This window comes from Xiphias gladius, chromosome 8, assembly GCF_016859285.1.
Source record: "Xiphias gladius isolate SHS-SW01 ecotype Sanya breed wild chromosome 8, ASM1685928v1, whole genome shotgun sequence".
NCBI lineage: Eukaryota > Metazoa > Chordata > Actinopteri > Istiophoriformes > Xiphiidae > Xiphias > Xiphias gladius.
Window position 1 is genome coordinate 7,773,238 of NC_053407.1, and position 27,941 is coordinate 7,801,178.

The 27,941-nt window shown below is 40.1% G+C and overlaps 1 protein-coding gene across 15 annotated transcripts; it reads left to right on the forward strand.

The window, feature by feature from the left end:
- The first annotated feature begins 611 nt into the window (after positions 1–611).
- cnot1 (CCR4-NOT transcription complex, subunit 1) lies at positions 612–27,941 on the forward strand. 15 transcript variants are annotated; one of them, XM_040133074.1, is made up of 49 exons: positions 613–821; positions 2,459–2,754; positions 2,879–2,986; positions 5,899–5,997; positions 6,321–6,389; positions 6,591–6,645; positions 7,763–7,966; positions 8,143–8,311; positions 8,808–8,934; positions 9,471–9,581; positions 9,851–10,021; positions 10,241–10,368; positions 10,731–10,971; positions 11,163–11,282; positions 11,652–11,774; positions 11,920–12,071; positions 12,390–12,540; positions 12,824–13,037; positions 13,480–13,605; positions 14,132–14,256; positions 14,430–14,716; positions 14,807–14,885; positions 15,016–15,270; positions 15,399–15,539; positions 15,635–15,814; positions 16,195–16,311; positions 16,414–16,524; positions 16,738–16,815; positions 17,167–17,344; positions 17,910–18,064; positions 18,253–18,549; positions 19,065–19,205; positions 19,675–19,779; positions 19,963–20,082; positions 20,403–20,597; positions 20,706–20,848; positions 20,982–21,090; positions 21,962–22,131; positions 22,617–22,848; positions 22,943–23,191; positions 23,453–23,616; positions 23,804–23,921; positions 24,065–24,166; positions 24,700–24,873; positions 25,217–25,366; positions 25,478–25,658; positions 25,926–26,058; positions 26,173–26,307; positions 26,451–27,940. In XM_040133074.1, exons 2-49 carry the CDS (start codon positions 2,653–2,655, stop codon positions 26,527–26,529), a joined length of 7,173 nt encoding a protein of 2,390 aa, XP_039989008.1. In that variant the 5' UTR covers positions 613–821; positions 2,459–2,652; the 3' UTR covers positions 26,530–27,940. The 15 variants fall into 15 exon arrangements, with proteins under 15 accessions (XP_039988998.1, XP_039989003.1, XP_039989004.1 ...); XM_040133075.1 differs by having other exon boundaries at positions 17,931–18,064; XM_040133076.1 differs by having other exon boundaries at positions 15,025–15,270; positions 17,931–18,064.

Here is a 27,941-nt window from a genome sequence, read left to right on the forward strand (position 1 = left end):
TAGGATGATTTAAGCGTGAAATAAAATTGGAGCAAAACTGACGCATTTGAACCTTTCTACCAATGTTATCATGTTTTTATTCTTCAGTGATGCTCATAGTTTCACCATGCCCATCATTATATACATTATATGCCCATCATCATATATACGCCCATCATTATATGCATTGTATGTCACTTTAATGAACCTAAGCCCTTAATCACAGGGGGAGAAGATATTTTCTCTGTGCGTTATTCCACCAGTGCCCCAACTACACCCTACCTGCACTGGAGAGGCGGCGGACGAGGCGGAGGAGGTGGCGGAGGAGTTCTTCTTCTTCTGGCGGTTACAGGTATGTCTAGTCAGTTTACATGTGTAATACCGTCACCTACCGGACTAGGATGATTTAAGCGTGAAATAAAATTGGAGCAAAACTGACGCATTTGAACCTTTCTACCAATGTTATCATGTTTTTATTCTTCAGTGATGCTCATAGTTTCACCATGCCCATCATTATATACATTATATGCCCATCATCATATATACGCCCATCATTATATGCATTGTATGTCACCCATTTGCCAACCTCCAATAAACTTAAAAATGAGAATAATAGGTGGCAGCCTGATCGGACCAGGTGTCTACTGGTGAGCACCTTGCGTTAGTGTCGCGCGATTAAGCTCACGCACTCATAGCGAATGTGAGCGCGCAGCGGTGGTGACAGTCGCCATTTTATTTTGAAAATCAAACAGAATTGGAGGCACAGCGTCCCTACTATTCCGTCAAGTTTGCTGTGAGAAACAAGAAGGGATGAACATCTGAATTACTTTCTTGGAAGCACGGTGAGATTTATAATATATTTAGTAAACAACCGTCGAAAGATTTATTTATAATGCATAAGCAACGATATTAATTCGGAGGATGGTCGTTAGCCACAAGCGTGGGGTAGGTATATTTGCTGAAGAGCAGCTGTCATATTGGTCACATCAAGAAAGTAACAATTCCTTAATTTAGCCACACTTTTAATGTAGCGAAGGGTTTTTTTTGTATATATATTACTTAAAATGTTTCTGGAGACGATATTGACATTGGCTCACCGTAACGTTTGCACGCCTTTAAAAGATAGCATTTGCAAGTATAGCGATTCCATAGACTAGTCGCAGCCCGTAGAAACAAGCTAACGTTAACAAGGTTAATGCTAATGTTAGCTGGCAAGATCGCGCAAAGTCCGTCCGCACTACTCGCGGCCCTCAGGCTGTAGGCAAGGCATGTATAACGGTCTCGATGTCTTAACAATTGGTGAGCAAGTCGTGTGGCTATTAAAACTTGTATAAAAGGACAATATTAAATGGTTTGGCCGATTCCTACACGCCAGCTTGAAACAGTCTCATGTAGTTAACGTTAGCTTCACGTAAATGCTAATTTGGTAGCATTAGCTCGTAGCTAACAGGGAGTGGGTAAGATCTCACAGAGGTTAAGGTTAGCTGTTGACCACGGCCAAGTTTTACCGTTTAGTAGAAATGTGAATATAGAGCAAAGGCCTAAAGTATGACATAGTAAGCGATTGCAGTTTTAACTGTTGATTTTAACGTTAGCTAAACTAGTCAGTAATAATGTTGGCTAACGTAACTTAAACTTCTCTCTAGCAAGTGTTTACCAGCGTCATGGTGATGTTAGCTGAAGTAGTTAGCTAGGTGGCCCCACTTGCCGCAAGACTATGGTCCCGGGAATGTGACATTTGTCATAAATTCATTTACTAACGTAGTCACATATCATTAAGATGTCTGGTAAAAATTATGACTCATCTTAACGCTCAGTAAAATGTAGATTGCTTGAGAGTACTTAACTGTCAAGATTTGCTAACTTAAATTAGCTTGCTCTTTGTTTCACTAGGTGATTTTTAACTCTCTATTACTCATTGGAAATTCCTGGTTAGCTACTCTTAATATTACGTACTATTAATATTGGTTGATAAAACTGCGGTAGTGATTATGGTATTGTAAGCAGAGAAGTCGGTTTGTTCGCTGAACAACTTAACTAGCTTTGAATTACTGTGCCAGCTATTAGGGTACAGTCGAGGCCTAGTACAGGCTACTGGCACGACGAGTTTATATAACTACAATATCTCTGTGAAAATAGCATACTTAACTTAAAAGCTTTAACCCATTCTGACGGTAATTTCAGAATTTATTAGCAGATAAATGCCCGGGCAGCTGACGCTGATATACGTTTCACTGCTCCTCCGGTTCTGCCATGCACGTAGGCCTCAAAGCCTTTCACAATATTTTGTGTTGTCAGTGGATGGTAAATACTGCCCTGCATGAGAGTAAAACTAGAGCATTCCAAGTTTACTGCAGTTTATAACGGAATTCCATCTATGGTTTGTCTTGTTTCTTTATTTGTTTCTATTGCAAAACGTTTTATGTGTGTATTAAAAAAAAAAAAAAAAACATTTTAAACTTTAGTCTTTTCTTTACAGATGCTGAACTTGATTTTAAACTGAAGGACTCTACCTAGCACCGGGAGCCACTGATCGGAAATCTGATTTGGAAGCCTACGTTTTTCACACCTTTTGGGGGGGGGGAGCAGAAGTAACCTATCACTGAAGTGACTAAAGGGGAATAATGGTGATTTTGCGCCGTGCTCGGCCGCCTGCTTCCGCCCCAACCAGCAATGAATCTTGACTCGCTCTCGCTGGCTTTGTCTCAAATCAGCTATCTGGTGGACAATTTAACAAAGAAAAACTACCGAGCCAGCCAGCAAGAAATACAGCATGTAAGTGATATCAAATACATCAAGTACAATTTCGGTCAAAAGAGATTTTATATTTTATCGATGTGAATTCTCTGGAAATATCTCCTTTTATCCACATAAACATGTTTTCCCTGTGATCTCCCAGATTGTAAATCGTCACGGTCCTGAGGCAGACAGGCATCTACTACGCTGTCTCTTCTCCCATGTGGATTTCAGTGGCGATGGTAAAAGCAGTGGCAAGGACTTTCACCAGGTAATATTTGATTAGCAACACCTTGATATTTTGGATTTTTTCAAAGTGTTCCTTTAAAAAAAACTAATATTGTTTTTATTTTTGCAAGGAAAAGGGTGTAGGGGCAGCATTTTGTTATTCAGTTTCTTTAAATTTGCTTTCAAAGTATGAATGACAGTTTACTATAGTTGACCTGCTCTTCTTGGAAGTTAAATTCATTTTACAGGTTTCCCAGTTACTAATAAGGATGTGCGCACAGCCAGGTGACTGAAAACGCATTACTATAATGTTTAAGCATTTAGAAATAAGAACTGCTTACTGGAAAACAATAGTTACTTTTTAGAAAAAAAGTGTATAAGACACTCATTCCCTCAAACTTTTTTACCACATGCTAAATGGCAGCAGACAGCTCTAACCGTCTTGAAAGATGGAAATTCCATTAAGAAATGTTAGCTTGAGAAATGCCATTGCATTAACTGTAAAGCTCATGTAATAAATACCTCCAATAATAAGAGTTATGCATAAATAAATACAAACAAGATCTAACATGCATAAAAAGGTCTAATTTCCCTCCGATATCTGTTTTTAAACTAGATGAATACAAAGACTGTTAAAAAGAAAAATTTGTACTGATAACGTTAGTACAAAAATAACGTTAGCTTGATATTTAACCTGGCCCTTATCCAGAACTGTCCCAGGCCATGAATAGGCAAACATGAATTAAAAACAAGCCAATTCTTGCCAGCAAACTATGCTAGAATATAGATTTACTGACTGAGATATTGGTAGCTGTCAAAGAGTACACTGAAACTCTGTGGCGGACAAACTGCCTGACTTCTATATTTCTCATTAATTCAGCTTAAGCCTTGTGGTTGTTAGTACAAGAATTCACTATGCTATTAAAATACATCACTCAGACAAGATCTGATAAATAGGACATTCACTTAGACACTTTATTTTGGTTGGGTGGTTGTTGTTTAAGTGGGATTTATTGTCCAAACTGCATTTTGGATTGTTCGAGAGTGTTGGAAACCCCTCCCATCCTCTTTTTTCTGTCATCGAATGGGGGTGTCTGTTCAACCATTTTCTGTGACTCCGAAACCAGCAATCTGACATTCACACCAACTTCATGCTGTGATTGGTCAGCTGTGCTGAAGTGACAGAGGAGCCAGGCATTGTACTTCTCTCTCTAGCTTTTTTCATTTGTTACACAAGTATTTATGGCACTTTTCATGTGAACAACTGAGTGCAACACTATGAATGTCTTCCAGGAGAGACTGTCTGAAAATGTGCATTGTTATCTCCGTTTTTAAATGATATCACATCACCCCCTCTCTGTTAAGACTGGCTTTTCACTCTGCCTTCCATTGTTTCTGCTCAGAACACTTTTGATTTCTGACATGGCCAGACAGCACATCTTAAGAACTAGTTCTGAGAGACCATAAACTGGACCTTATCCTTCTCAACTTGACAAGGGCTCTCCCTCAGTTTCTGTGGACAGTGTTCAATTAAAAAGTCAATGAAATAGCAGCTGTTGCTATTAGAGTACTAGTTAAAAAAACACACAACTTGCACAGGTATGCAGATTCCTTTTTTTGGGACGCTGTCTATGTATTCAGCAGCATTTGAAAACTTGGCAGCTGGCTCAATCAGATGGGTTTTTCTATCTGGAAAAAAGTTTGATATAAAGACAAAATATGCTTATAAATCACTGGATGCACACTATGTTCCTTGCACTGAAAACCTTTACCTCATAGGATATAGATAATTTTGCACCCATCACTTTTTAAATTTGGCACAGTTTACCATCACTAACTCCTCATGTCCTCTAAGCAGAGCTCTCTATGATAATGTTTACCAGTCCCGCCAGGATGTTGCAACGTCCATATCTCAACAGTTAACGCAAATTCAACCAATCTCCATAAATTCTGTACAGCCCTGCAATTGTGTCCAATCAATGCAACTTTACCACAAATTTGATCAATTGTAGTTTCTCGTGGGTTTCACCAATCATAGCAGTTTTGTACAGCACGCAACGTTGTGGCGGAATACAAATGAAAGTCATCTATGACAAACACTTTTCTACCGCAAAACACATGGAGAATTGCTGAGAATTATGGACAACAGACACAACAAAAATCACTATGAAAAAGGCTGCAGATCTATTGCAAGTGTTAAAAAGTCAAGCTGAGTTGGATTAAATATGTAGGGTTAGTAGTAACGTTAGTGTAGTATAGATCACAAAGTGATCGGAGGCATGCTTGCTTGGTTGTGTGATAAACTGTTTGTGTGTGTGTGTGTGTGTGTCTGTGTGGTGTGTGATAGAGATAAAGAACATACTTTAGAAAGAAAAGTCTCAATGTTAAAACATGGTTTGAAAACTTTATTCAAAATATCAAATTGGATGTGTAATTACATTGGAAATGGAGAGAGTTAGGGTTAGAAGTATACAAAAACAAGGAAACTATTTTTGGAGTTATCACTTGCTCCCGCAATTTCATTGCAAAAAACACTTAAAAACATTGCAAAATGCATCGAAATCATTTAGAAAAGCTGCTGTGAAACCGGCATTTTATCCCACAGCACCCCCCCAAAAAAAACAAACAAACAAAAAACCCCCAAATCCCTGAAGGACTGGTTTTCTAACCCTGTTTGTGCATACATCTCAAAAGGACGTTGTTGAGAAACCTGTATTTCAAAATTGATTTCTCTTACATTATATAAGTTGACAGATTCTTTGATGTACAATCTTAAGAGCACTCCCACCCCAACATTATGGTGGTTCAATTTTTCATGATTGTATAGACGTGATTTAATACTGTTTGTTTCATATCGATTCTTGTTAGAGACTTACTGTCTTATTTGCTCTTCACCTACCTCTGTTCTCTTTACTCTCTTCTCCTCGGTACGTTTTGCTTTTCAACTTGCCCAAGACACAGTTTTTGATCCAGGAGTGTGTGTCGCTGATATCAAAGCCAAACTTTATCTCTACTCTGTGTTACACCATTGACAATCCCCTACACTACCAGAAGGTAAGGAGCAGATGCTAGAATTCCAGTATTATCACTGTGGAAGCTTGAATGTATGTCAACCCTTGCTGATGGAATAATTCTGAGTTTAGTGAAGACGTACTACGAAAGGAAAGCATAGCTGTTTTAAATACATCCATAGGTTACAGTTAGCTGAATCAGAAATGTGTTTTTATTCATTTTCTAAATCTGTAAAAAAAAATATATATATATTACTGGCTTTCAGTTGGCATATCAGGCTGAAACTAATGTAGATATATTGCAGGTATTGCATGAAAAAGAAAAATTAGGGAATTACAGTTCATGTTCATTAACATGTCTTTCAGAGTTTGAAGCCATCGGCCCACTTATTCACTCAACTGAGTAAAGTTCTTAAGCTCAGCAAAGTCCAAGAGGTAAGACAACTCTGCAGAAGGCTTCATTAATTACGAAACTGAAACTGAAAATGGTCATACAGTACATGGTTTACATTTGGCAGCTTAGAAATATTGACTGTCAACTGTCATGTTTGACCTAAAGAGTCTTTATCTAAAATGGGGAAACACACTAGAATTTATTTTAGAATTCATTTTCAATTTATTCATTTATTTCCCCAGGTGATATTTGGCCTTGCTTTGCTCAACTCCAGCAACGTAGACCTACGCGGCTTTGGTAAGTAATTCTGGTAGAGCCTGATATAGCTGAACCCGTAGGAAACATGATCTGAGTCCAAAGTTATCAAAACAATATCCATATAGCCAACAAATCTTTTCTTTTTCTTAAGGTAAAACGCTAAGTTGGCACAACTTCTAAGTCCCTTAGTGGTATAATTTTGTAATAAACCTTTATAAATATTCTTTCCCTAAACAAAACACTTGGATGTTTTATGCATTTTTGTTGTGTGGCATTCAGTTGATTTAGTTGAAAAGAATATTCATTTACTTTTACTACTGTACAGTCAAATCAGCATTCGTTATTTTATTAAACTTGTTGATCACAAATACAAGGCATTACCCATGGGAGGTAGTAGTCGATGATATGGTATGTGAGATCTTGCATGCTAAGACTATTTGCAATCACCAGTTGGCACCAGGAACAAAAGATAAAGTGAAATAAACAGTCTGGATGTACTGAAATAAAATTTTAAAAATTCAAGTTTTTGAGTTTATTGTAGCATTAAATGAATGGCCATAATGAATCATCTGAATTTTTTTCAAATTAAAATATTCTTTTGAGAGTTCCTAAAATAAGATGCATAACACTAAATAGTTTGTCATAGATAACTTAGGTAGTACCAATTCCCACATACCACTGAAGACTTTGAAAACGTCATAATGTGTCAAGTAGTTATAATGTCAAGTGCCATTGTGTGCACTTATTCACAATAGACACTACAATGAAACATGTACATGTAATTGGTTAGTGTTATGGATAGTTTAAACACTGTTGAGAATAAAGTCTGTAATAAGTGTTCATAGAATGTGCTTAGCTTGAAGCAAGATCTGAAATCCACAAAACATGCAGTGTCTATGCATGCAGGCCAGTGATGTGTGAATTAAGCCTTTTTATTAAGTGAATGTTTTTCAAGTTGTGATAAAGATTGGTACATTTGGACTTAGAGGAAAGAGGTGTGTATTTAAATGATCTGAAGTTATTTTTTTAATGGCCACTTAAGAGAAGTGCAGGGAACAACAAAATTGTGTTTTTGACATGGGATCATCAACACAGAGAAAATTGCAGAAAAGCAAGTCTGTATTGCCTTAACTAGTTGTTTTTCACTGTTTCTCAGCTGCGCAGTTCATCAAGCAGAAACTCCCGGACCTCCTGCGGTCTTACGTTGACGCTGACCTCGGAGGAAACCAGGAAGGTGGCTTCCAAGACATTGCCATAGAGGTCTTGCACCTACTGCTCTCCCATCTACTGTTTGGCCAGAAGGGAGCCAGTGGGGTAGGGCAAGAGCAGATTGACGCCTTCCTCAAGACACTTTGCCGAGGTATTGGGGATCGACACATATTTGTTGCAACCAACCTTGGCAGATCCTGAAGCATATAAATATCTACAGTTGAACATTATATGGCTTTGTCAGACTGAATAGAAATGAAATCCTGTCCTCTGTTATTCAGTGTTGCTGTGCAACATTTGTTTATTTAATTGTGTGTCGTGTTTCAGATTTCCCCCAGGAACGCTGCCCTGTGGTGCTCGCACCACTGCTGTACCCTGAAAAACGGGACATTCTCATGGACAGGATCTTACCAGACTCGGGGGAGTTAGCAAAGACCATGATGGAGAGTTCTCTTGCAGAATTCATGCAAGAAGTTGGCTATGGCTTCTGTGCTAGGTGAATTTATGCCAAAATTCTTTTAAGCTACATCCACAACTAACACATTCAAATTATATTTTTAAAATGCTCCTATGTCTACAAATCCTTAAATGTAATGCCAGTGAATGCAGAGTAATAACATCTAGACCACTTATGGTGCATTCAGACTAGGCTCAAACTTGGCTGCCAAAGAGCTACTGTATGCATAGAACATGACTGAGATGCTGAATACAGATCTCATAGACACCATTAGTTCACACAACATTTTGCAGTTTGACAAATATGGACATGTGATAGCACACAAATTAAAATGTTTTTACTAACATGTTGTGCAACAATAGAAGTTTTAAAAATGAGCAAAATCTTAGAGCTAAAAACAAGGTGTGCGCCTAAATGTTGAAAATGTTGACTGTTCTAACCCTAATACAACCTCTGAGTGATTTGAATTGGTATGTTAATGTTAGATGAATGCCCATAATCAACACTGAACTGTTTGTCCCATTTGTGTCTCCAGTGTGGACGAGTGCCGAAACATAATCCTCCAGTATGGGGTGAGAGAGGTGACAGCCAGCCAGGTAGCCAGGGTCCTGGGCATGATGGCTCGTACCCACTCTGGCCTAACTGATGGCATCCCACTACAGGTCAGTTGCTTATTGTTGGAAGGGCCATGGGCTGCCAGAAAGCTAAGGTCACTTTGACTCCTTTAGCTTGGTTTACTTGATGTGGACTAAAGGGGGAAAAAAAGCAGCATATTTCATTGCAGTATAGTCCATTACTGTTCACAAAGAAGTAGCAAAACTAAGCTTGCCTAGTCTTGATGCTTACTTATTTTGATGTAAAAATATACTATAAAAGGTAGGATACAGTGGTTTAAGCAGAGCTTGTTACTGGAAATGGCTTTCATATGAAGCTCAGCATTAAACATACAGTAAATGTGCAGGGTGTAAAATCATAACATTGACCTAAGAGAGACTAAAAAGCTTTATAGAGCTGGAGAGTTGGTTAACTAATGACTGAAAGGAGTCACTCGTAGTGTCAATATCACTGTTATTTAATTCAGTAATTTGATTATTTAAAATATTGGTTACTGCTGGTATGAATGCACTGGCTTCTGGGTTCTTACTAGTTCAGTACATCAAAACCTAAATTTTCTCTGCTTTTGTGTTTTCTCTTACAGTCCATCTCTGCTCCAGGAAGTGGTATCTGGAGTGACGGTAAGGATAAGAACGATGGCTCGCAGTCACACACATGGAATGTTGAGGTTCTTATTGATGTCGTCAAAGAAGTGGTAAGTGAACCGTCAGTTTATTGCAAATGATTAGCCATAAGTTTTGCTGAGTAATATTTGTTTATTTTATTATTTTCCGCACACTGCCAAAGACAACACCTTAACAATGGCATTTTATAGCATCACTGAGATTACATTTTCTCAAATTATGCATCAGTACAGAAGTTAACATGTACAGTAGTCTCTCATAAACCCGAGAGACCAGGTTTTTGTACCAGATTATTTTCAAAATTGACTGAGGTTTCATTTACATTTTGGCTGTACCCTAGAATCCCAACCTGAACTTCAAAGAGGTGACATACGAACTGGACCACCCAGGCTTTATAATCCGGGACAGTAAAGGCCTGCAAATAGTGGTGTATGGCATTCAGAGGGGGTTGGGCATGGAGGTCTTTCCAGTCGATCTCATCTATCGGCCATGGAAACACGCCGAGGGACAGGTACTTGACCAACATGTGCTCTAGCAGGATGATGTGATCATAAATTTCTAATTTTAATGGCAAACTTGAAGGGAATATTTGCTGTCAAAAATAAGAGTAAAGACAGAATAGTAATTTTAATGAAGGAGATGATTTTTGTCTAGACACTGCACTTGAGTGGTTTAGGTGGTGCTTTGTATTTCTTCTTTAAACGTCTAACTGCTTTGTTTCTTTTTTCAGCTGTCATTCATTCAGCACTCCCTGATGAGCCCAGAAGTGTTTTGTTTTGCTGACTACCCTTGCCACAATGTGGCCACTGACATCCTTAAGGCTCCACCAGAGGATGATAACCGGGAGATTGCCACATGGTATGGATCTTTATATCTTGGCCACTGTGTAGAATGGTGTAGCAGTTGATGATTTATCCATACTGGGTTCACGTTTTGAAGTATACAGACTTTGTTGTCCACACTGTCAACATTTATTTGCTGTTTCCATGTGTTTTATTCAGCCGCACATTTGATTATTTGTTTATTATCATCTGTGATGATAATAAACCACCACATTAGTGAGCAGGGTTTCCCACAGCCTATTATAGTGGAGGCATAGTTGACCTACTGAATTTGATTCAGTCTTTGAGCGATTACATCACTTAAATTACATAGGATGCCATGCTGGTTTGAACATTTTTACTGGCACTATGAGTTTGACTGTCACTAACTCTTCATAGGAAAAGTCTGGACCTGGTGGAGAGCCTGCTTAGGCTGTCTGAGGTGGGCCAGTATGAGCAGGTGAAACAGCTGTTTAGCTTCCCGATCAAGCACTGCCCAGACATGCTGGTGTTGGCATTACTGCAGATCTCCACCTCCTGGCACACACTGCGCCATGAGCTCATCTCTACCCTAATGCCCATCTTTCTGGGCAACCACCCCAACTCTGCCATTATCCTGCATTACGCCTGGCATGGACAGGTTGGTGTTGGAGTCTGTGTTGGTGTTGGAGTCTGTCTTGCCTTATAATGCTTGTTGATTTCAAATCAACAGCTCATGTTTTTTCTGTTTTCCTCTGGTACTTTGGTTACTTTTTGTGTTAGCTATTTGTTCATTAAGTTTTTTTGTGTTTTTTGCCTTGGTTATATACTTCCTGATGGTTCTTTTTCCAGGGACAGTCTCCCTCCATCCGTCAGCTAATAATGCATTCTATGGCTGAGTGGTACATGAGAGGGGAGCAGTATGACCAGGCCAAGCTGTCTCGCATCCTGGATGTGGCCCAGGACTTGAAGGTGTGATGGAATAAAATAAATTATTGGCATGAAGAACACCTTGAATCTTAAAGATAAAGCAGAATAATTAGGCTATAACGTCAAAGCACATGGGACTGTTGCAATGAATTTGTTTCTACATAATGATTTACTACTTTTAAGCAGCAAAAGAAGCAGATTAAAAAAAGACAGCATAGAGCTTACAGGGACGTACTGCATATCCTGTGTAGAGAAAAGTATACAAATGACAAATTTATGTGAGATTCAGAAATGACTTTTTCTTAGTGTCAGTAATAATTATTAATAAAGGTGTGTTATTGAATTTGTTCTATCTTTTTAAAATGTAGGTATATTTTTTTCATGATGCTCAATATGTTTTTTTCTCACCAGTCTCTATCGATGCTGCTGAATGGTACTCCATTTGCCTTTGTTATTGACCTTGCTGCACTTGCCTCTCGCCGTGAATACCTCAAACTTGATAAATGGCTGACTGACAAAATCAGAGAGCATGGGGTATGTCTTTAAACTAATTTAAGTGCAGTTATACTCAAAAATCAATAAGGATTGTTAGTTTTCTTGTTCATGTCAATGCATTTTGAACATATTACCCTTTGAACATTGTATTTTACAATAATTTTGTGTTGTGTCCGTGTGTCAGGAACCTTTTATCCAAGCGTGTGTGACGTTCCTGAAGAGGCGCTGCCCGTCTATTATGGGGGGTCTGGCCCCAGACAAGGACCAGCCCAAAAGTGCCCAGCTGCCGCCAGAGACCTTAGCCACCATGCTAGCCTGCCTGCAGTCCTGTGCTGGGTGAGACGCGTTCTAGCGTAGTTTCCCTTACTGTACTATTAGTTTGCCTGGTGCTTTTAAATGACTGACTGTTTACCTTCTGAATGAATGTCCAATAATGTCAGCATGTGTCAAAGTAAAGCTCAAAATTGGTTGTATTTGATGATGTTTATACCATAGAAAAGTAACAATCTTGAGGCTGAGTAGTTTGTAAATAACTATACTGAAATAGGCACCATTCTTTCTACTCTATACAGTTACCCCCCCCCCCCCCTTTTTTTTTTTTTGTTTTTTTTTTTTAAAAACTTAAAGGTTGTTTTTTTTTTACTTCTTCCTCAGGAATGTTTCCCAGGAGTTGTCTGAGACAATACTGACCATGGTTGCCAACTGCAGCAATGTAATGAATAAAGCCCGGCAGCCGCCACCAGGGGTAATGCCGAAGGGACGTGCCCCCAGCACCAGCAGCCTGGATGCCATCTCACCTGTACAGGTATCTTCATGTGAAAACCATATAATGCATCTGCATGCAAACTTTATAGTTAGAAATTGATGTCAACAAAACTCATCTGTGTTACCTACTTGCTTAAAATACTTAAAATATAAGAGATTGTTGTATTCATTCTTTCATATTTATTTTACTTTTTAATATCTCTATTAACATCGTGTATATGTTGATTTGAATGTCCTGAGGTTTGTACCAGTGACTCTCCCCATCCCTGCCTAAATATCTTTCTTGCTCCCTCTCTGTTTTTCCCTTTCTTGCTCTGCTCTAGATGGACCCTTTGTCTGGCATGGGTTCCTTGAACTTGGGGGGCACAGCCGCCTCCCACACTCAGAGCATGCAGGGTTTCCCAACCTCACTGAGTTCAGCTTTTAGTAATCCCCAGTCCCCAGCAAAGGCCTTCCCACCACTCTCCAACCCCAACCCCAGCACACCATTTGGAGGCATTGGCAGCCTGTCCTCGCAGCTCCCTGGTATGGACTCTGGTACTATGCTATTTGATTATCTTCTTTTTAGACCTACATATGCTCCTACTGAATTTGCAGGTCATACTGCGCCATCATAGCCATTTGAATCCGCCTTCCTTAGCTTCAGTGAGAAATGGAACAACTGGAACAATTAGTTAGTTACACTAAGTTAGTAGATACAATAAGTATTGATATAAATATTATGTATACAGTAAGCCTAAGCAAGCTATGGCAAAGCTTGGGTTAGATCTGTAACTTAATAACTTTGTATCATGTAAAATTCAGTCAAAAGCAACCAGGAAAACATTTTGTAAGGGGTAACAAATTTGGAAGAACATCCTGCAGGGTCATTCAGTACTCGTGCATATGAAATTGAACCAAGTTCAGAGTACAAAAGGTGTAGTAGTTCAAAGGGTGAAGTAGGTGTGGATTGAAATGATTGAAGTGTTGTTACTTCTAGGTCCCTTGGGCTCAGGCATCGGCTCTGGTATTGGCTCCAGTCTGGGGATGCCAGCAGTAAGCACCGACCCTTTTGGCACCAGGAAGATGAGCACACCAGGCCTGAATCCACCTACCTTTCAGCAGAGTAAGATGAAGACCTGTAAGTGGTGGTGGTAGTGGTGTGACTGAGAGCCCCGCCCTGCGCTGCTCAGCACTGTATTTCCTCTGCATTGATTATGATTATCATCTTGATTTGCATATTAATTTCTAATGCACCTTAGAGTGCTACACAATATGGATTTCAAGTTCTTACGAAGAGCTTTAAAAGACTCAATTTCAACTTCTTGTATACATTTAGATGCCTTAACTTTCTTTATTTTATGTAATACAACTTGTAAAATTTTTTCATCATAGAGGAAATACAGATCAGTCTTCCATTCCTTGTCTGCTTATGCTGACGACCCCACTTTAGTGTAATTTGTTTACTTTTTAAGCATCAAAGAGAGGTCTAACTTGACTTGATCAGTTAGAAACCTTGTGATGCCTGATGTATCACTTGATTGCACAATAATTTTCACCAGCGCGAATTATTTGGCCCATGCTGCATCAGTGTGGGATTGCAACATTAAAGTAAATGAAAAATTAAATGTAATTTTCCTCTCTTCTCCTAGCTGATCTGTCCCAGGTGTGGCCAGAGGCAAACCAGCACTTTAGTAAAGAGATAGACGATGAAGCAAACAGTTACTTCCAGCGCATCTACAACCACCCACCTCACCCAACTATGTCTGTGGATGAAGTATGTAGTGACATTATTCATTTGATTCTTGCCAAAATAAAAACTATCCTAAGTCAAATCTGTGCATGATTTCAGGGAATTATGGGCCACCGTTGATTAGTTCTACTCGTCCATATTATAAATAATGTTGCTGCTGATAAAATTCCATCATCTCCCGCTACACTAATGTCTAGGTACTAGAGATGCTGCAGAGGTTCAAGGATTCAACCATCAAGCGGGAACGAGAGGTGTTCAATTGCATGCTTCGGAACTTGTTTGAGGAATACCGGTTCTTCCCCCAGTACCCAGACAAGGAGCTGCACATCACTGCCTGCCTTTTTGGTGGAATTATCGAGAAGGGTCTTGTCACATACATGGCCCTGGGCTTGGCTCTCCGATATGTCCTTGAAGCCTTAAGAAAACCCTACGGATCCAAAATGTATTACTTTGGAATTGCTGCCCTAGATAGGTTCAAAAACAGGTAGTGACATGCTTTTTTTTTGTAAAAAAAGTAAATAATGTAACACAGTAATCTTGTGTCAAGCTAACATACTGTATCGTTTATTTCTAGACTAAAGGACTATCCTCAGTATTGTCAACACCTTGCTTCAATTGCCCACTTCTTGCAGTTTCCCCACCATTTACAAGAGGTAATCAGGTTTCCTTAATTTAATTTGTTCACCATTCTTAAAGTCTTAGTTTGTCCTGGCTCTGACTACAGAGGAGGCATCCCACATGCAGATAAATTAAATCTCTCGCTCTGCACCTTTCAATATCCTGTGTGTGCAGTATATCGAGTATGGCCAACAGTCACGGGACCCTCCGGTGAAGATGCAAGGCTCCATCACCACACCTGGCAGTCTGGCACTGGCACAAGTTCAAGCCCAGGCCCAGTCGCAGCAACCTGGTGGCCCCAAAGCCCCACAGCCAGGTCAACCAAGCACCCTCGTCACCACCACCACGACTACAACCACAGCAGCCAAGACCACCACCATTACAAGACCAACACCCAGCAGCTTCAAGAAAGATGTGCCTGTGAGTTTAACTGATGACCACCCTTGTTTGTCAATGTTTTACAATTGGTTTGTTTTTCTGCATGAAGAAAAAAAAAAGTATTTAGACACTGGTTTCAAATGTGTAATTTTCCTTGCTTCTACTTGCAGCCCTCCATAAACACTACCAACATTGACACCCTGCTGGTGGCCACTGACCAAACAGAAAGGATTGTAGAGCCTCCAGAGAATGTCCAGGAGAAGATTGCTTTTATCTTCAACAACCTTTCTCAGTCCAACATGACACAGAAGGTAAAGGGACACTGACAAAACATAACTGTATCTCAAGAACATTAATTGCCAAATAAGCTTTTTTTTTTTTTTTAAACTGTATCTGCTTTTCTCAGGTTGAGGAGTTGAAAGAGACAGTGAAAGAGGAGTTTATGCCCTGGGTGTCTCAGTACCTGGTGATGAAGCGTGTCAGCATTGAGCCCAACTTCCACAGTCTGTACTCCAACTTTCTGGACACTCTCAAGAACCCTGAGTTTGTCAAGATGGTCCTCAATGAGACTTACAGGAATATAAAGGTAAAACGGTGGGGCATAACATTAATTTGAAGATTTCAAAATCTTCAAAAATGCAAACAAATTTTTCTTTTTCTTATATGCTGCCTACTTTAAATATTCTGGTTTTGAGTGTTTTGCCTGCCATACTTTCCTAATCTAAAATACCATTTGTGGTCCTTTTTCTACGCATTGCTGGATTCCAATCATGTGAGGCAATGTGTTGTGTTTTTTGGTATTAAACATTCACGCTCTACTAACTTTCTTTGGACATAATTACAATGTCAGATAAATAAGTTTTGTTTACCACTTACCACAGTTACAGCACTGCTGCAAAACGGTCATAATCTGTAAAATACTGACATTTCCCTCCCATCTGTTTTTTTTTTTTTTTTTTTTTTCAGGTGCTCTTGACCTCTGACAAGGCAGCTGCCAATTTCTCTGATCGCTCCCTGCTGAAGAATCTGGGCCACTGGTTGGGCATGATTACACTGGCCAAAAACAAGCCTATTCTCTATACAGTAAGAATTCATAACAAGTTTGTTGGCTGTGTATCATTATGTTGTGGGTCTCCTGTCAGCTTTTTGAGTTTAGTAAAAAAAAAAAAATTGTCCCTTTCCCAGGATTTGGAAGTCAAGTCTCTGCTACTGGAAGCCTATGTGAAAGGCCAGCAGGAGCTACTTTATGTGGTTCCCTTTGTGGCCAAAGTTTTGGAGTCCAGTCTACGGAGCATGGTAAGCAACACAGGTGTAGGCTGACAGACATCTCCATGCGAAGGCATTACCCCATTCCACTGCCTATTTAAAATACTGTCTTGTGAAATATCTTAGTATTTTTTTCCTAAAACACACTGAATAAAAGTGGCTAAAACGTACCTAATTTCAGCATTTGATGTTCCTTGGATTTTTAATAGTGATTTTAACAGACGTCTGTTTTTGATGCTGTAGGTTTTCAGGCCCCAGAACCCCTGGACCATGGCCATCATGAATGTCCTTGCTGAGCTTCATCAGGAACATGACCTTAAGGTAATAGAGTACTCTTCCTAGTAGCCATTTAAACCCAAGCAGCTCTTGGACCAGAGTGAAAGTGCAGTCCATTTGGTTTGGTGACTGATTTGTACTGATCTTGCTGCATAACAGTATTATTTAACTTGATAAATGTAACCCTGCTATTTCCAATAATATCTGTTTAAACTCTAAGCCTAAATAGGCCTAAACTAACGTTTTCACTTGTGGCTATGATGTATGTGCCAGGAACTACAATCAAATCCAGTTAAACTCAAACATTGTAATTATTGTACAAAGGTAAATAGATAAAATGAAAATCAGAAGACAAGCGTGAAATTATTGCTCACATTGTTTTCTTGTATACTGTAGCTGAACTTAAAGTTTGAGATTGAGGTTCTGTGTAAGAACTTGTCCCTGGACATCAACGAGCTGAAACCAGGAAACCTGCTGAAGGACAAGGAGAAGCTAAAGAGCCTGGAGGAGCAGCTGTCTGCACCAAAGAAAGAGGCAAAGCCCCCAGAGGAGATGCTACCAGTTTCTACCACAGGTGGATGCTCCATATTTGTTCAGTTTTGTGATGTTCTTCTTATCCTACACCTACCAGCTGAAATATTAACTCAGGTTAGGCAAGGGTAGTCTGTTAAAAGCTAAAAATATAAATGGACACTTTTTGCCTTGTGCTTTGTATTAACCCTGGGTGATATGTATTGAGCTGTGGTTTAGAAGTATTACCTCCATGTGAAAACAACTGCCGTCGTGACTCTACCCTCCCAAATGATTGAAGATATTAACCATCACCTCTCAAAAACTACGTGACTCAATGGGGTGAATCTAAGTTCATCTTTATTAGATTTGAGTTTGAATATGAGGTGAATAATTTCACATATCAGTATCCTGAAAATGCTTTAATGATTATTACAATATTAATTTTAGCCATATCACCTATCCCTGTTTTATTTCATATTAGGTCTGTCTTTTCGTCTGTGAAAATCTTTGAGAAACCTCTTTGAGAAGTACTAAAAACTTGTCAGCAACTTACTTATTTGTTGCTTTCTGTTAACAGTCTGTTTTTTCTTGTGATTTTAATCATATTAGCATTTTGTGACCAACAGGAGACTTTGTTCCATTTGCAGCTCCTCCCTCAACCCCAGCTGCCACCACCACCACTTGCACAACCACCGGGCCCCCCACCCCACAGTTCAGTTACCACGACATCAATGTGTATGCCTTGGCAGGCCTGGCTCCACACATCAATATAAATGTCAATGTAAGTATTAGGTACCTGCAAACCAGTGGCAGAGATGTTAATGAAGTCAGTGTACTACTTAAGACAGACAAACACCTTCCCTCACATCTTTTCATTCTCCTGTTGAAATATGTTTTCTTCTTTTATCCTTGTGATTTTAATTCTTTTCTTGACTTTTCTCTCATGCTTCCTCCATCTTTTCTCTTCAGATCCCTCTGCTACAGGCCCATCCTCAGTTGAAGCAGTGTGTACGGCAATCAGTTGAGCGAGCTGTCCAGGAGTTAGTGCATCCCGTGGTCGATCGCTCTATCAAAATCGCCATGACAACCTGTGAGCAGATCATCAGGAAAGACTTTGCCCTGGATTCGGAGGAGTCCCGCATGCGGGTCGCTGCCCACCATATGATGAGAAACCTGACCGCTGGCATGGCAATGATCACATGTCGTGAGCCCCTGCTCATGAGTATAGCTACCAACCTTAAGAACAGCTTTGCTGCTGCACTTAGGGTAAGCTGAACGCCTACCTGAAGGCCTGTGTCCTTAATTGCTAGTGTTCCATAAGATATAGAGCTTTCATTTCCTACTTCATTTGTCTATTATGTACACAATTTTAGTGTATTTTACTGCTTGGTATATCCTTTTATTCTGTTTATTTTCCGGATTGTTTTCCTTTTAATACCCTACTTTTTATTTCTGGTTTTACTCTATTCAATTCATCTTCCTCTTTTAGTATTTATTTATCCTTTGTCATACTTCAGTTTTCTATTATTGTCTTATTTTGCTATTCTAAATTTTTGACTTGCTGTTCTGACTTCAAATATTTATCCTGCCTCTGTTTGCTCTTTCAAATTTATGAGATTTATGATGGCGTTCAATCAGTTCCTTTGTGTTACATTGTGTTTGCATGAAAAGTGCTATACAAATAAAGTCTGATTGATTGATTCTTTTCCTACACACCCATTCGTTTGTCTGATAACTTGTATTATTCCTGCTTCTTTAACTTAAACTGTTAATTCTCTCAGGCACCAACCCCCCAGCAGAGGGAAATGATGGAAGAGGCTGCAGCCCGGATTGCTCAAGACAATTGTGAATTGGCTTGCTGCTTCATTCAGAAAACAGCTGTGGAGAAGGCTGGCCCTGAAATGGACAAGAGACTAGCCACGGTGAGACTTTAAGAAGACTAACTCATCAACTGTAAATATAAATGCATTTCTGATACATGAACTGTGGCTATTGTAAGCTCAGCATGAAGTGCGTAAATATGGATTAAGCCATTTTCATCTTCAACATTGCAGATAGTGCAATAATTATTTATAAAATGTTTAATTAGTGCCTGCCCAAAGAACGTATAAGTCAAGTAGAAGTTTGTCTGCTAGGCTGTTAATTACAGCTACTTCAGAACTATGCATTTTGCTCTTGGTTGGGTACTTTGGATTTCTATTGCCACAATGACAAAATACTGAAATACCACTACTACAGAGGTAGACTACTCTGCTAGAATGCATGAGTTTGTAAATTGTATTATTTTCATTGTTATCTTTTGTGTTATTCAATTTTACATAAATATTTTAAAATATATTTTACTCTAAAGGAGAAGTGTCCAATTTCTTAATCGGGTCTCTACTCTTCTAGGAGTTTGAGCTGAGAAAGCACGCACGCCAAGAGGGACGGCGTTACTGTGATCCCGTTGTTCTGACTTATCAAGCTGAACGTATGCCTGAGCAGATCAGACTCAAGGTAATATAACTAACATCGTGTCATGCAAGTTTCAGAAAAAAGCCAATCAATTTTGATTCAACCTGTACTAGTTGCAGCTTAAAACAAGTAATAATTTCTTGTTAACTCAGTCATACGATCTGTCCAACATCATGATGATTCAGTGCTATTAACAAAGTAACAAAATGCATGTCTGCGCTGTAGGTGGGAGGAGTGGACCCTAAGCAACTGGCTGTATATGAGGAGTTTGCCAGGAACGTTCCAGGTTTCTTACCCAGTAATGACCTCTCACAACCCACTGGCTTCTTGGCTCAGCCCATGAAGGTGAGTTTTTCTCTTGTGACACCCAAAACAAAACTTAAGAGCTAAAAAGATTAGGGAAAGAAAGATTGAAAGGTGCTAGAGTGCTCATTAAAAATAATTATGAATTTATTTTCTGATTTGTGCCAGTCTTGATCAAAATCAAAAAGATAACCCTGAATTAATTTTTGTTGGTCTTATACTACAGTATATAAAAAAATAAAATAAAACAGCTAACACATACTTAATTGCTTCTTGTGTCAGTGTCAAGAAATTTCAGTCATAGATTGGTATTGCCATTTTAAACCCACAGAACTTAATTCCATCTCTGTATCTCTTAACAGCAACAGGCATGGGCCACAGATGATGTGGCTCAGATCTATGATAAGTGCATGGCAGACTTGGAGCAACATCTTCATGCTATACCTCCTGCCCTTGCCATGAACCCCCTTACCCAGGCCTTGCGCAGCCTGCTGGAGGCCGTGGCTTTGGCTAGGAACTCCAGGGATGGCATTGCCGCACTTGGCCTACTGCAGAAGGTAGGAGAGTTACTTTTATAGCTGCAGCTCAGTCTGTAGAAACAGATTGAGAGGTTAATTAATTTGTGTAAGCCTGTGCTTTACTAAATTGGTTTCTCCATTTCCCAGGCTGTGGAAGGTCTTCTAGATGCTACTAGCGGGGCTGATGCTGACTTGCTGCTCCGCTACAGGGAATGCCACCTGCTGGTGCTTAAAGCCCTTCAGGATGGACGTGCCTATGGACCACAGTGGTGCAATAAGCAGATCACCAGGTGATTCACGACCAATTTGATTTCAGATTGTTATATTCCCTGTGGTGCAGGACATAAGGTGGCTTCAGATATAGTATATTTTGTAATAATTAATTTTGTATGTATAATTTACTTGCTGTCTTTCTTTTTACAGGTGTCTGATTGAATGCCGCGATGAGTACAAATACAACGTAGAGGCAGTGGAGCTTCTGATCAGGAACCATCTCGTGAATATGCAGCAGTATGACTTGCACCTGGCACAGGTACACAATACAATACAGTTAACGTTATTTGCTATTTTATTTTTTTACTTTATATTTTGTTCTGGGGCTTGGTGTTGTAATTCAAAAGTGCTGATGGTGCATAAGCACTGGGGCTGTCCTGAAAACCATTTTTCAGGCTTTGAAGGTTCAGTGAGAATTCCCAGCAGATATTCAAAGCTTTGAGTGGGGGCGTGGACAGAGAGAGATGACATCCAAAATCGGACATCATAATACAGTACTTTGTAATCATGCAGGTCGCACTAACATCAGTGATGGCTAAGCTGTTACTTACACTTTCCAGGTGATTTGCCAAACTCGTAGTTTTGAGACATGCCAGTTTCCTTTGGCATATGTGGCACTCGGCTTTTTGGGGGGTCATATTTGCAAATTTGGAAGTTATTCCAGATGCTTGCTTTTTTTGACACCTTTCTAGCATAGTTGTAACTTGTAAGCATGTCACGTGTCACTGTCCCAGTGTCAGTGCTGGTAAAATTGGATGAGAGCTGTGACACATAAAACCATCACGAGGATTAAGCATCATTGTCTGAGAATAATAATTAATGTTGACGCACAATAAATAATGTTGAATTACTATTTCATACTTCATGGGCTGTTAGGGATTTTTATGGTAATGCATGTAATAACTAATTTAAAAAAAAAAAAAAAAAACGCATAATTTAAAACTGATTTGGATGTCGATTGCCATGGCAATGGTTGAAGCTTTGAGGCATTTGGGTCAGCCCTAATAAGTACTGTAGTTAATCCTGCACCTTGATCAAAAGGTATGTGATATATTTGCTTATTTGTGTTTCCTGCCAAGTAAAGCTTCAAGTGCGATTAGTAGCTAATGTCAGTTTTTCTTTTCTTCCAGTCAATGGAAAATGGATTGCACTACATGGCAGTTGCATTTGCCATGCAGTTGGTGAAGCTGCTGTTGGTGGATGAACGCAGTGTCAGCCATGTCACAGAGGCCGACCTCTTTCACACAATTGAGACTTTAATGAGAACCTGTGCACACTCCAGAGCCAACGCACCTGAGGGGTAAAGAATTACTACAGTGTTAAATCATTTAAATGTTTTTCATTTATTGTTGTATCTATAGAACCACAAGCTTTGTTACAGAATGGGACTATATTGATGGCAGGAATAGTTAGGGGTCCCAGTGAAAAGTGCTGAGACCCTATTATAATTATCTGCAATGCTGAACCTCCCTGCCTATTTTGGTGGATTAGTAAGTCTACATAGTGAACAAAGATCAAGATCACAGGCTTCATATGATGATACTAGTAGGCCTAGCTGCAGCGCTTTCACAACCCATTGTACTTCTTGGTTACCAACATTTTATTGGATTTCTTGGGTCGCTCTGGATCTAATCCATATAATGCTTACCAGTTTATTGTAGATTTTTCTGCCATTTTGAGTTTTGGCCAAAACCTACTTAGTAGTGCATATGCATAGACTGTTTTAGTTGCTGCATTTAAACATGTTTTAAAACTGACTCTCTGTGCTCTTTTCCTCATCCCCAGTCTTCCCCAGCTTATGGATGTTGTTCGCTCAAACTATGAAGCCATGATTGACCGGGCCCATGGTGGACCCAACTTTATGATGCACTCGGGGATTTCACAGGCTTCAGAATATGACGATCCCCCAGGCCTGAGGGAGAAAGCAGAGTACCTCTTGAGGGAATGGGTGAACCTGTATCACTCAGCCGCTGCTGGCAGGGATAGCACCAAAGCCTTCTCTGCCTTTGTTGGCCAGGTTAAACGCTCATTTATCCGTTACGTGAAAATGCTCAAAAACCATGACTTTTGTTCCTTATTTACCTCATATCTTTCCTCCTTTGTCTCTCCAGATGCACCAACAGGGCATCTTGAAGACAGATGACCTGATCACGAGATTCTTCCGACTGTGCACAGAAATGTGTGTGGAGATAAGCTATCGTGCGCAGGCTGAGCAGCAGCACAACCCGGCAGCCAGTGCAGCCATCATCAGAGCCAAGTGTTACCACAACCTGGATGCCTTTGTTCGACTCATAGCACTGCTGGTCAAACACTCTGGAGAGGCCACCAACACAGTGACAAAAATCAACCTCCTCAACAAGGTACAGCAGCATAACAAAATATACATAACAAAATTTTATACTTGTTTAACTGTTAGACAACAGTCTGAAGTATAAAGGGAAGAGGGATATTCTGCTCAAATTGGTATGGTTACGAAGAATGCAACATAAATGAGGGATGTGTGTTGTTGACTTTTCCTACCTTTTGACACCTATAAACTTAATACAGCTAACTCGTTAAAACCAGGCACAAATTAGACCATGTGTATTTGATTATAATTAGCTGCTAAATTCTGCCTCAAGGTGCTGGGTATCGTAGTTGGGGTGTTGATCCAGGACCATGATGTCCGTCAGACAGAATTCCAACAGCTCCCATACCACCGCATTTTCATCATGTTGCTGTTGGAGCTCAATGCCCCTGAGCATGTCCTTGAGACCATCAACTTCCAGACACTCACCGCCTTCTGGTAAGATGTCCACATGGAGCAACCACACCTGGAGGGTAACCTTCCACTGAGGAACTGCATTCAGTTAGTGGATCAGAAAATGCATGGCTGGTGCTGATATTGTCTGCAAAATGAAGGTGTTTTCTATGTTAATGTCGATTTGTTTCCTGCGCTTTGGTTTGGATTCACGCTTTCTTTTCATCTGCAGCAATACCTTCCACATCCTGAGACCAACCAAAGCCCCCGGCTTTGTGTACGCCTGGCTGGAGCTCATCTCCCATCGCATCTTCATCGCTAGGATGCTAGCGCACACACCGCAGCAGAAGGTATGCAAAAATGAGACATGACTATTTCATTTTCACATACTTTTAAAAGCTTATATTCAGTATTGTTCATAGACAGATCTTGCTGCGTTGCTCATGTTTGTGGTTTTATAATTTTATTCTAATTGACTGATGTTGTCTTCCAGGGTTGGCCCATGTATGCACAGCTGCTGATTGATCTCTTCAAGTACCTGGCCCCTTTCCTGAGGAATGTAGAGCTCAACAAACCTATGCAAATCCTCTACAAGGTGCTCTCTCCTTTCTCCTTAGTAACAGCTCCCTGTACCAGACAAGTTTGGCATCAGTGAAACTCATGTTTCTGTCCTTTTTATTTTTATTTTTATTTTTATTTTTTTTGGTTAATTAACCCTGCATTGAAACATGGGATTGTAACGGTTTTCACGGTAAATTTAGTCATTTTTGGTCAGTCAGTGAAAAACTGACAGTGAAGTGATATACGTCAATACATTCTTTTGTGATGCCTTGATAGACCAGTGTCAGTATCATGACACTTAAGTGATGACTGAAAAAGAGTGACTATGACGGAGTGGATTATTCTTTGTTTACCTCTGTATCATAGCTGAATGTCTTGCAATTTATTTTGGTAATGAGTATCACAGTCTCATGGCACTGCTTATGTAAAAGTATTCGTAGCATAGTGTCAGTTTTTTGGTTAATGTCCAGATGTTTCCTGTTAAATGTTTTGATTACAAAACCTAAAACCAGTCTCTTCCTTCCCCATTATTTATTTATTTATTTTTTCTAATATTGGCTGTTCCAGGGCACACTGCGAGTGCTCCTGGTCCTGCTGCATGACTTTCCAGAGTTCCTGTGTGACTACCATTACGGTTTCTGTGACGTTATTCCACCCAACTGCATCCAGCTCCGCAACCTCATCCTGAGTGCCTTTCCACGCAACATGAGGCTCCCTGACCCTTTCACACCCAATCTCAAGGTAGAGACAGTCTCTCTCTCTCTCTCTCTCTCTCTCTCTCTCTCTCTCACTCACTCACTCTCTCACTCTCACACACACTCACTCACTCACTCTCTCACTCTCACACACACTCACTCTCTCACTCTCTCACTCACTCTCACACACACTCTCTCACTCTCTCACTCTCTCACTCTCTCACTCACTCTCTCACTCACTCTCACACACACTCTCTCACTCACTCTCACACACACACACAGAGCCGGGTAAGAGTGCTGGACATCTCCGGTCTAGATGAGTACAGTTTCTTCTACTTTGAAGACTAACAAATGATGTATTAAATCTGTCCTTTATCAATTCCCCACAGGTGGATATGCTGAGTGAGATCAACATTGCTCCCCGAATCCTCACCAACTTCACAGGCGTTATGCCTTCCCAGTTCAAGAAGGATCTGGACTCGTATCTGAAGACCCGATCACCAGTTACTTTCCTGTCTGAGCTGCGCAGCAACCTGCAGGTAGGAGCAGTGCCCACCTATTTAGTCATTGACACTGGTTGTATTAATATACTTCAATTAATCACAATGCAATCTTGGGATCTTTTTTTTTTTTTTCTTTTTGTCTCCCAGGTGTCTAATGAGCCAGGAAATCGCTACAACATCCAGCTTATCAATGCCCTAGTGTTGTATGTAGGCACACAGGCTATCGCTCACATCCACAACAAGGGCAGCACCCCCTCCATGAGCACGATCACTCACTCTGCCCACATGGACATCTTCCAGAACCTGGCTGTGGACCTGGACACTGAGGGTAAGGTGGCAGCATACAAAATATATCAGCACTAAAAACTTCAGGCCAACATCCTGTACAATCTGTAAAGACAGTTTGACATTGCATAGGATGTCCCTGACTTTTGTGTGGGTTGCAGGTACATATATAACAACATGTCTAAAGTGCCTGTGTTACTTGGTAGCAGCAAGTTCTGTTGAGGTGTAACCCAGAAACAGATTTTACGATTCTCTGCAATAAACAAAAGCGGAGCACTCCGATCAGGTTTCTCCTGTCATGTCTTCCCAGGCCGTTACCTGTTCTTGAATGCGATCGCCAATCAGCTGCGCTACCCCAACAGCCACACTCACTACTTCAGCTGCACCATGCTCTATCTATTTGCTGAGGCCAACACCGAGGCCATCCAGGAGCAGATCACCAGGTGAGACCGAGTCTGAGTCACTTTCTGATGTCAGAAGATGGAATAAATCCAACGATGACCAAGTTGAAGTTAAGTACAAGTGCTGTTAATTAAAGCCTTGTCCTCCCCCTCCAGGGTTCTGCTGGAGAGGCTGATAGTGAACAGGCCTCACCCATGGGGTCTCCTCATCACCTTCATCGAGCTGATCAAGAATCCTGCCTTCAAGTTCTGGAGCCACGACTTTGTGCACTGTGCCCCAGAGATTGAAAAGTAGCTTCCGTGTTTGACTCAGTGTACTTGTACCTAATACAATAACTGAACCTGCATGAGAATGTTGATGATTATAATAAAGAGCTAAAGTAAAGCTGCTCCTTAATATATGTTGAGGTCTTACCTCTCCCCTCTGTCCTCAGGCTGTTCCAGTCAGTAGCCCAGTGCTGTATGGGACAGAAGCAGGCCCAGCAGGTGATGGAAGGCACCGGTGCCAGCTAGCCTGTGTACCAGCCTGCTCATAGCCCTCGGGAGAGATGCCGCGGCCTTGACCCACTCGCCCACCACACACACACACCTCCCTCTTTACTGTCGGCACTGGATAAACTGGCAACCACAGTCATTTGAAATGTGGATGAAAGGACTACTGCTCACGGATCTAAAGATTTAGATTTTTGTTATTCCCTTTGGGGCTGAATTGAGAGAGAGAATGGATTGGGACATGCTGTTTAATATACTTTTTTGATGCTTTGATGTAAATATTGAAAAAAGGGAGAACGGGAGAGTAAATAAGTGGAGAACAATTCACATGTCAAATAAAATGTCTCCTGACATGGAAAAGACATCTAAACATATTTTCACTCATTACCAAAGTCCTTGGTTTGTTTCTCTCCCACACAAATCCTTTTTTTCTGACTTTTTTTTTTTTTTGCTTTCAGAGGCTGAATGGTAGATGACTGATTGGGAAAAAAAAAAAAAAAAAAAAAGCTGCCTGCTACTTTCATTTGATTCCTTTTTATCCCTGAGTGGGACAGGAAGATGTAGTTTAGTCTGCCAGGTGGGGTGGGGGTCTACTCCTGGTGTGTCGGTGTGTTGGTGGAGACAGTTTGCTGATGGTTTGTCCATTTGAACTGGCTCTGGAAGTCTCTCCCTGGCACTTGTAAAATTGTGCAAAGTGATGGTGACATTGTATCTTGACAATTTGTACAAAGATCGAAATTGAAGAACAACAATAGAAGGACCAATACAGCCCATTTTGTAACATTTTGAATGTTTTGTAAATGTATTGGTCCATGTGTTGTATTTTGTAGTCCTTTCTAGTTTGCCTTTAGTTCTTGCTACTTAACTGCAGGTTGCATACATACAGAAAATAAAGCATTCAAACTGCAACGCATCTGTGTTCTTTGAGGACTACAAGAGTAAAATGATGGTGCTAATATACCATTGGTATCAATAGTATCAAATGCTATCTCTTTAGTAAACATAATTCATAAAGTAAATACTTGCCGTATTAGTTTTCCAGACTCCTGGTGCAAGTCTCACTGTAAACTTATACTGTATATTAATGTTTAAACATTTTCATTGAGTGAAGGTTTTACATCTTGTTTTTCATCATCAAAAACTGCAATGTGTTTAATTAGGAATGTTAAAGGTTACTGTGTACATCCAGAAAAATGGAAGACCTGCCAGGGCTCCTATGTTTACAAGACTAGAAAATGTTACAACTCAAATGCTAATAACAGGTCTACAGTTTAGAAGCTATAGATTATCCAATGTTACAGCCAACAGCTACACTGGTTAAGTTTTACTCACAAAAACACTCAATTTCTATTGATGTGCAAAATTATATAGTCCAGACCATAATTATTTGGAAAGAAACTTTTTCTGTTCTCTTTTTTCAGCACATTCAATTT

What these genes read in the sequence shown, in the direction of transcription:
- cnot1 (XM_040133064.1), top strand. Translation starts at nt 2,653, where the DNA reads ATGAATCTTGACTCGCTCTCGCTGGCTTTGTCTCAAATCAGCTATCTG. An exon ending in ATGTGGCCCAGGACTTGAAG is followed by an intron (nt 11,283 to 11,651) that starts GTGTGATGGAAT and finishes TTTTCTCACCAG; the next exon opens with TCTCTATCGATGCTGCTGAA. An exon ending in TGCAATAAGCAGATCACCAG is followed by an intron (nt 20,849 to 20,981) that starts GTGATTCACGAC and finishes TTCTTTTTACAG; the next exon opens with GTGTCTGATTGAATGCCGCG.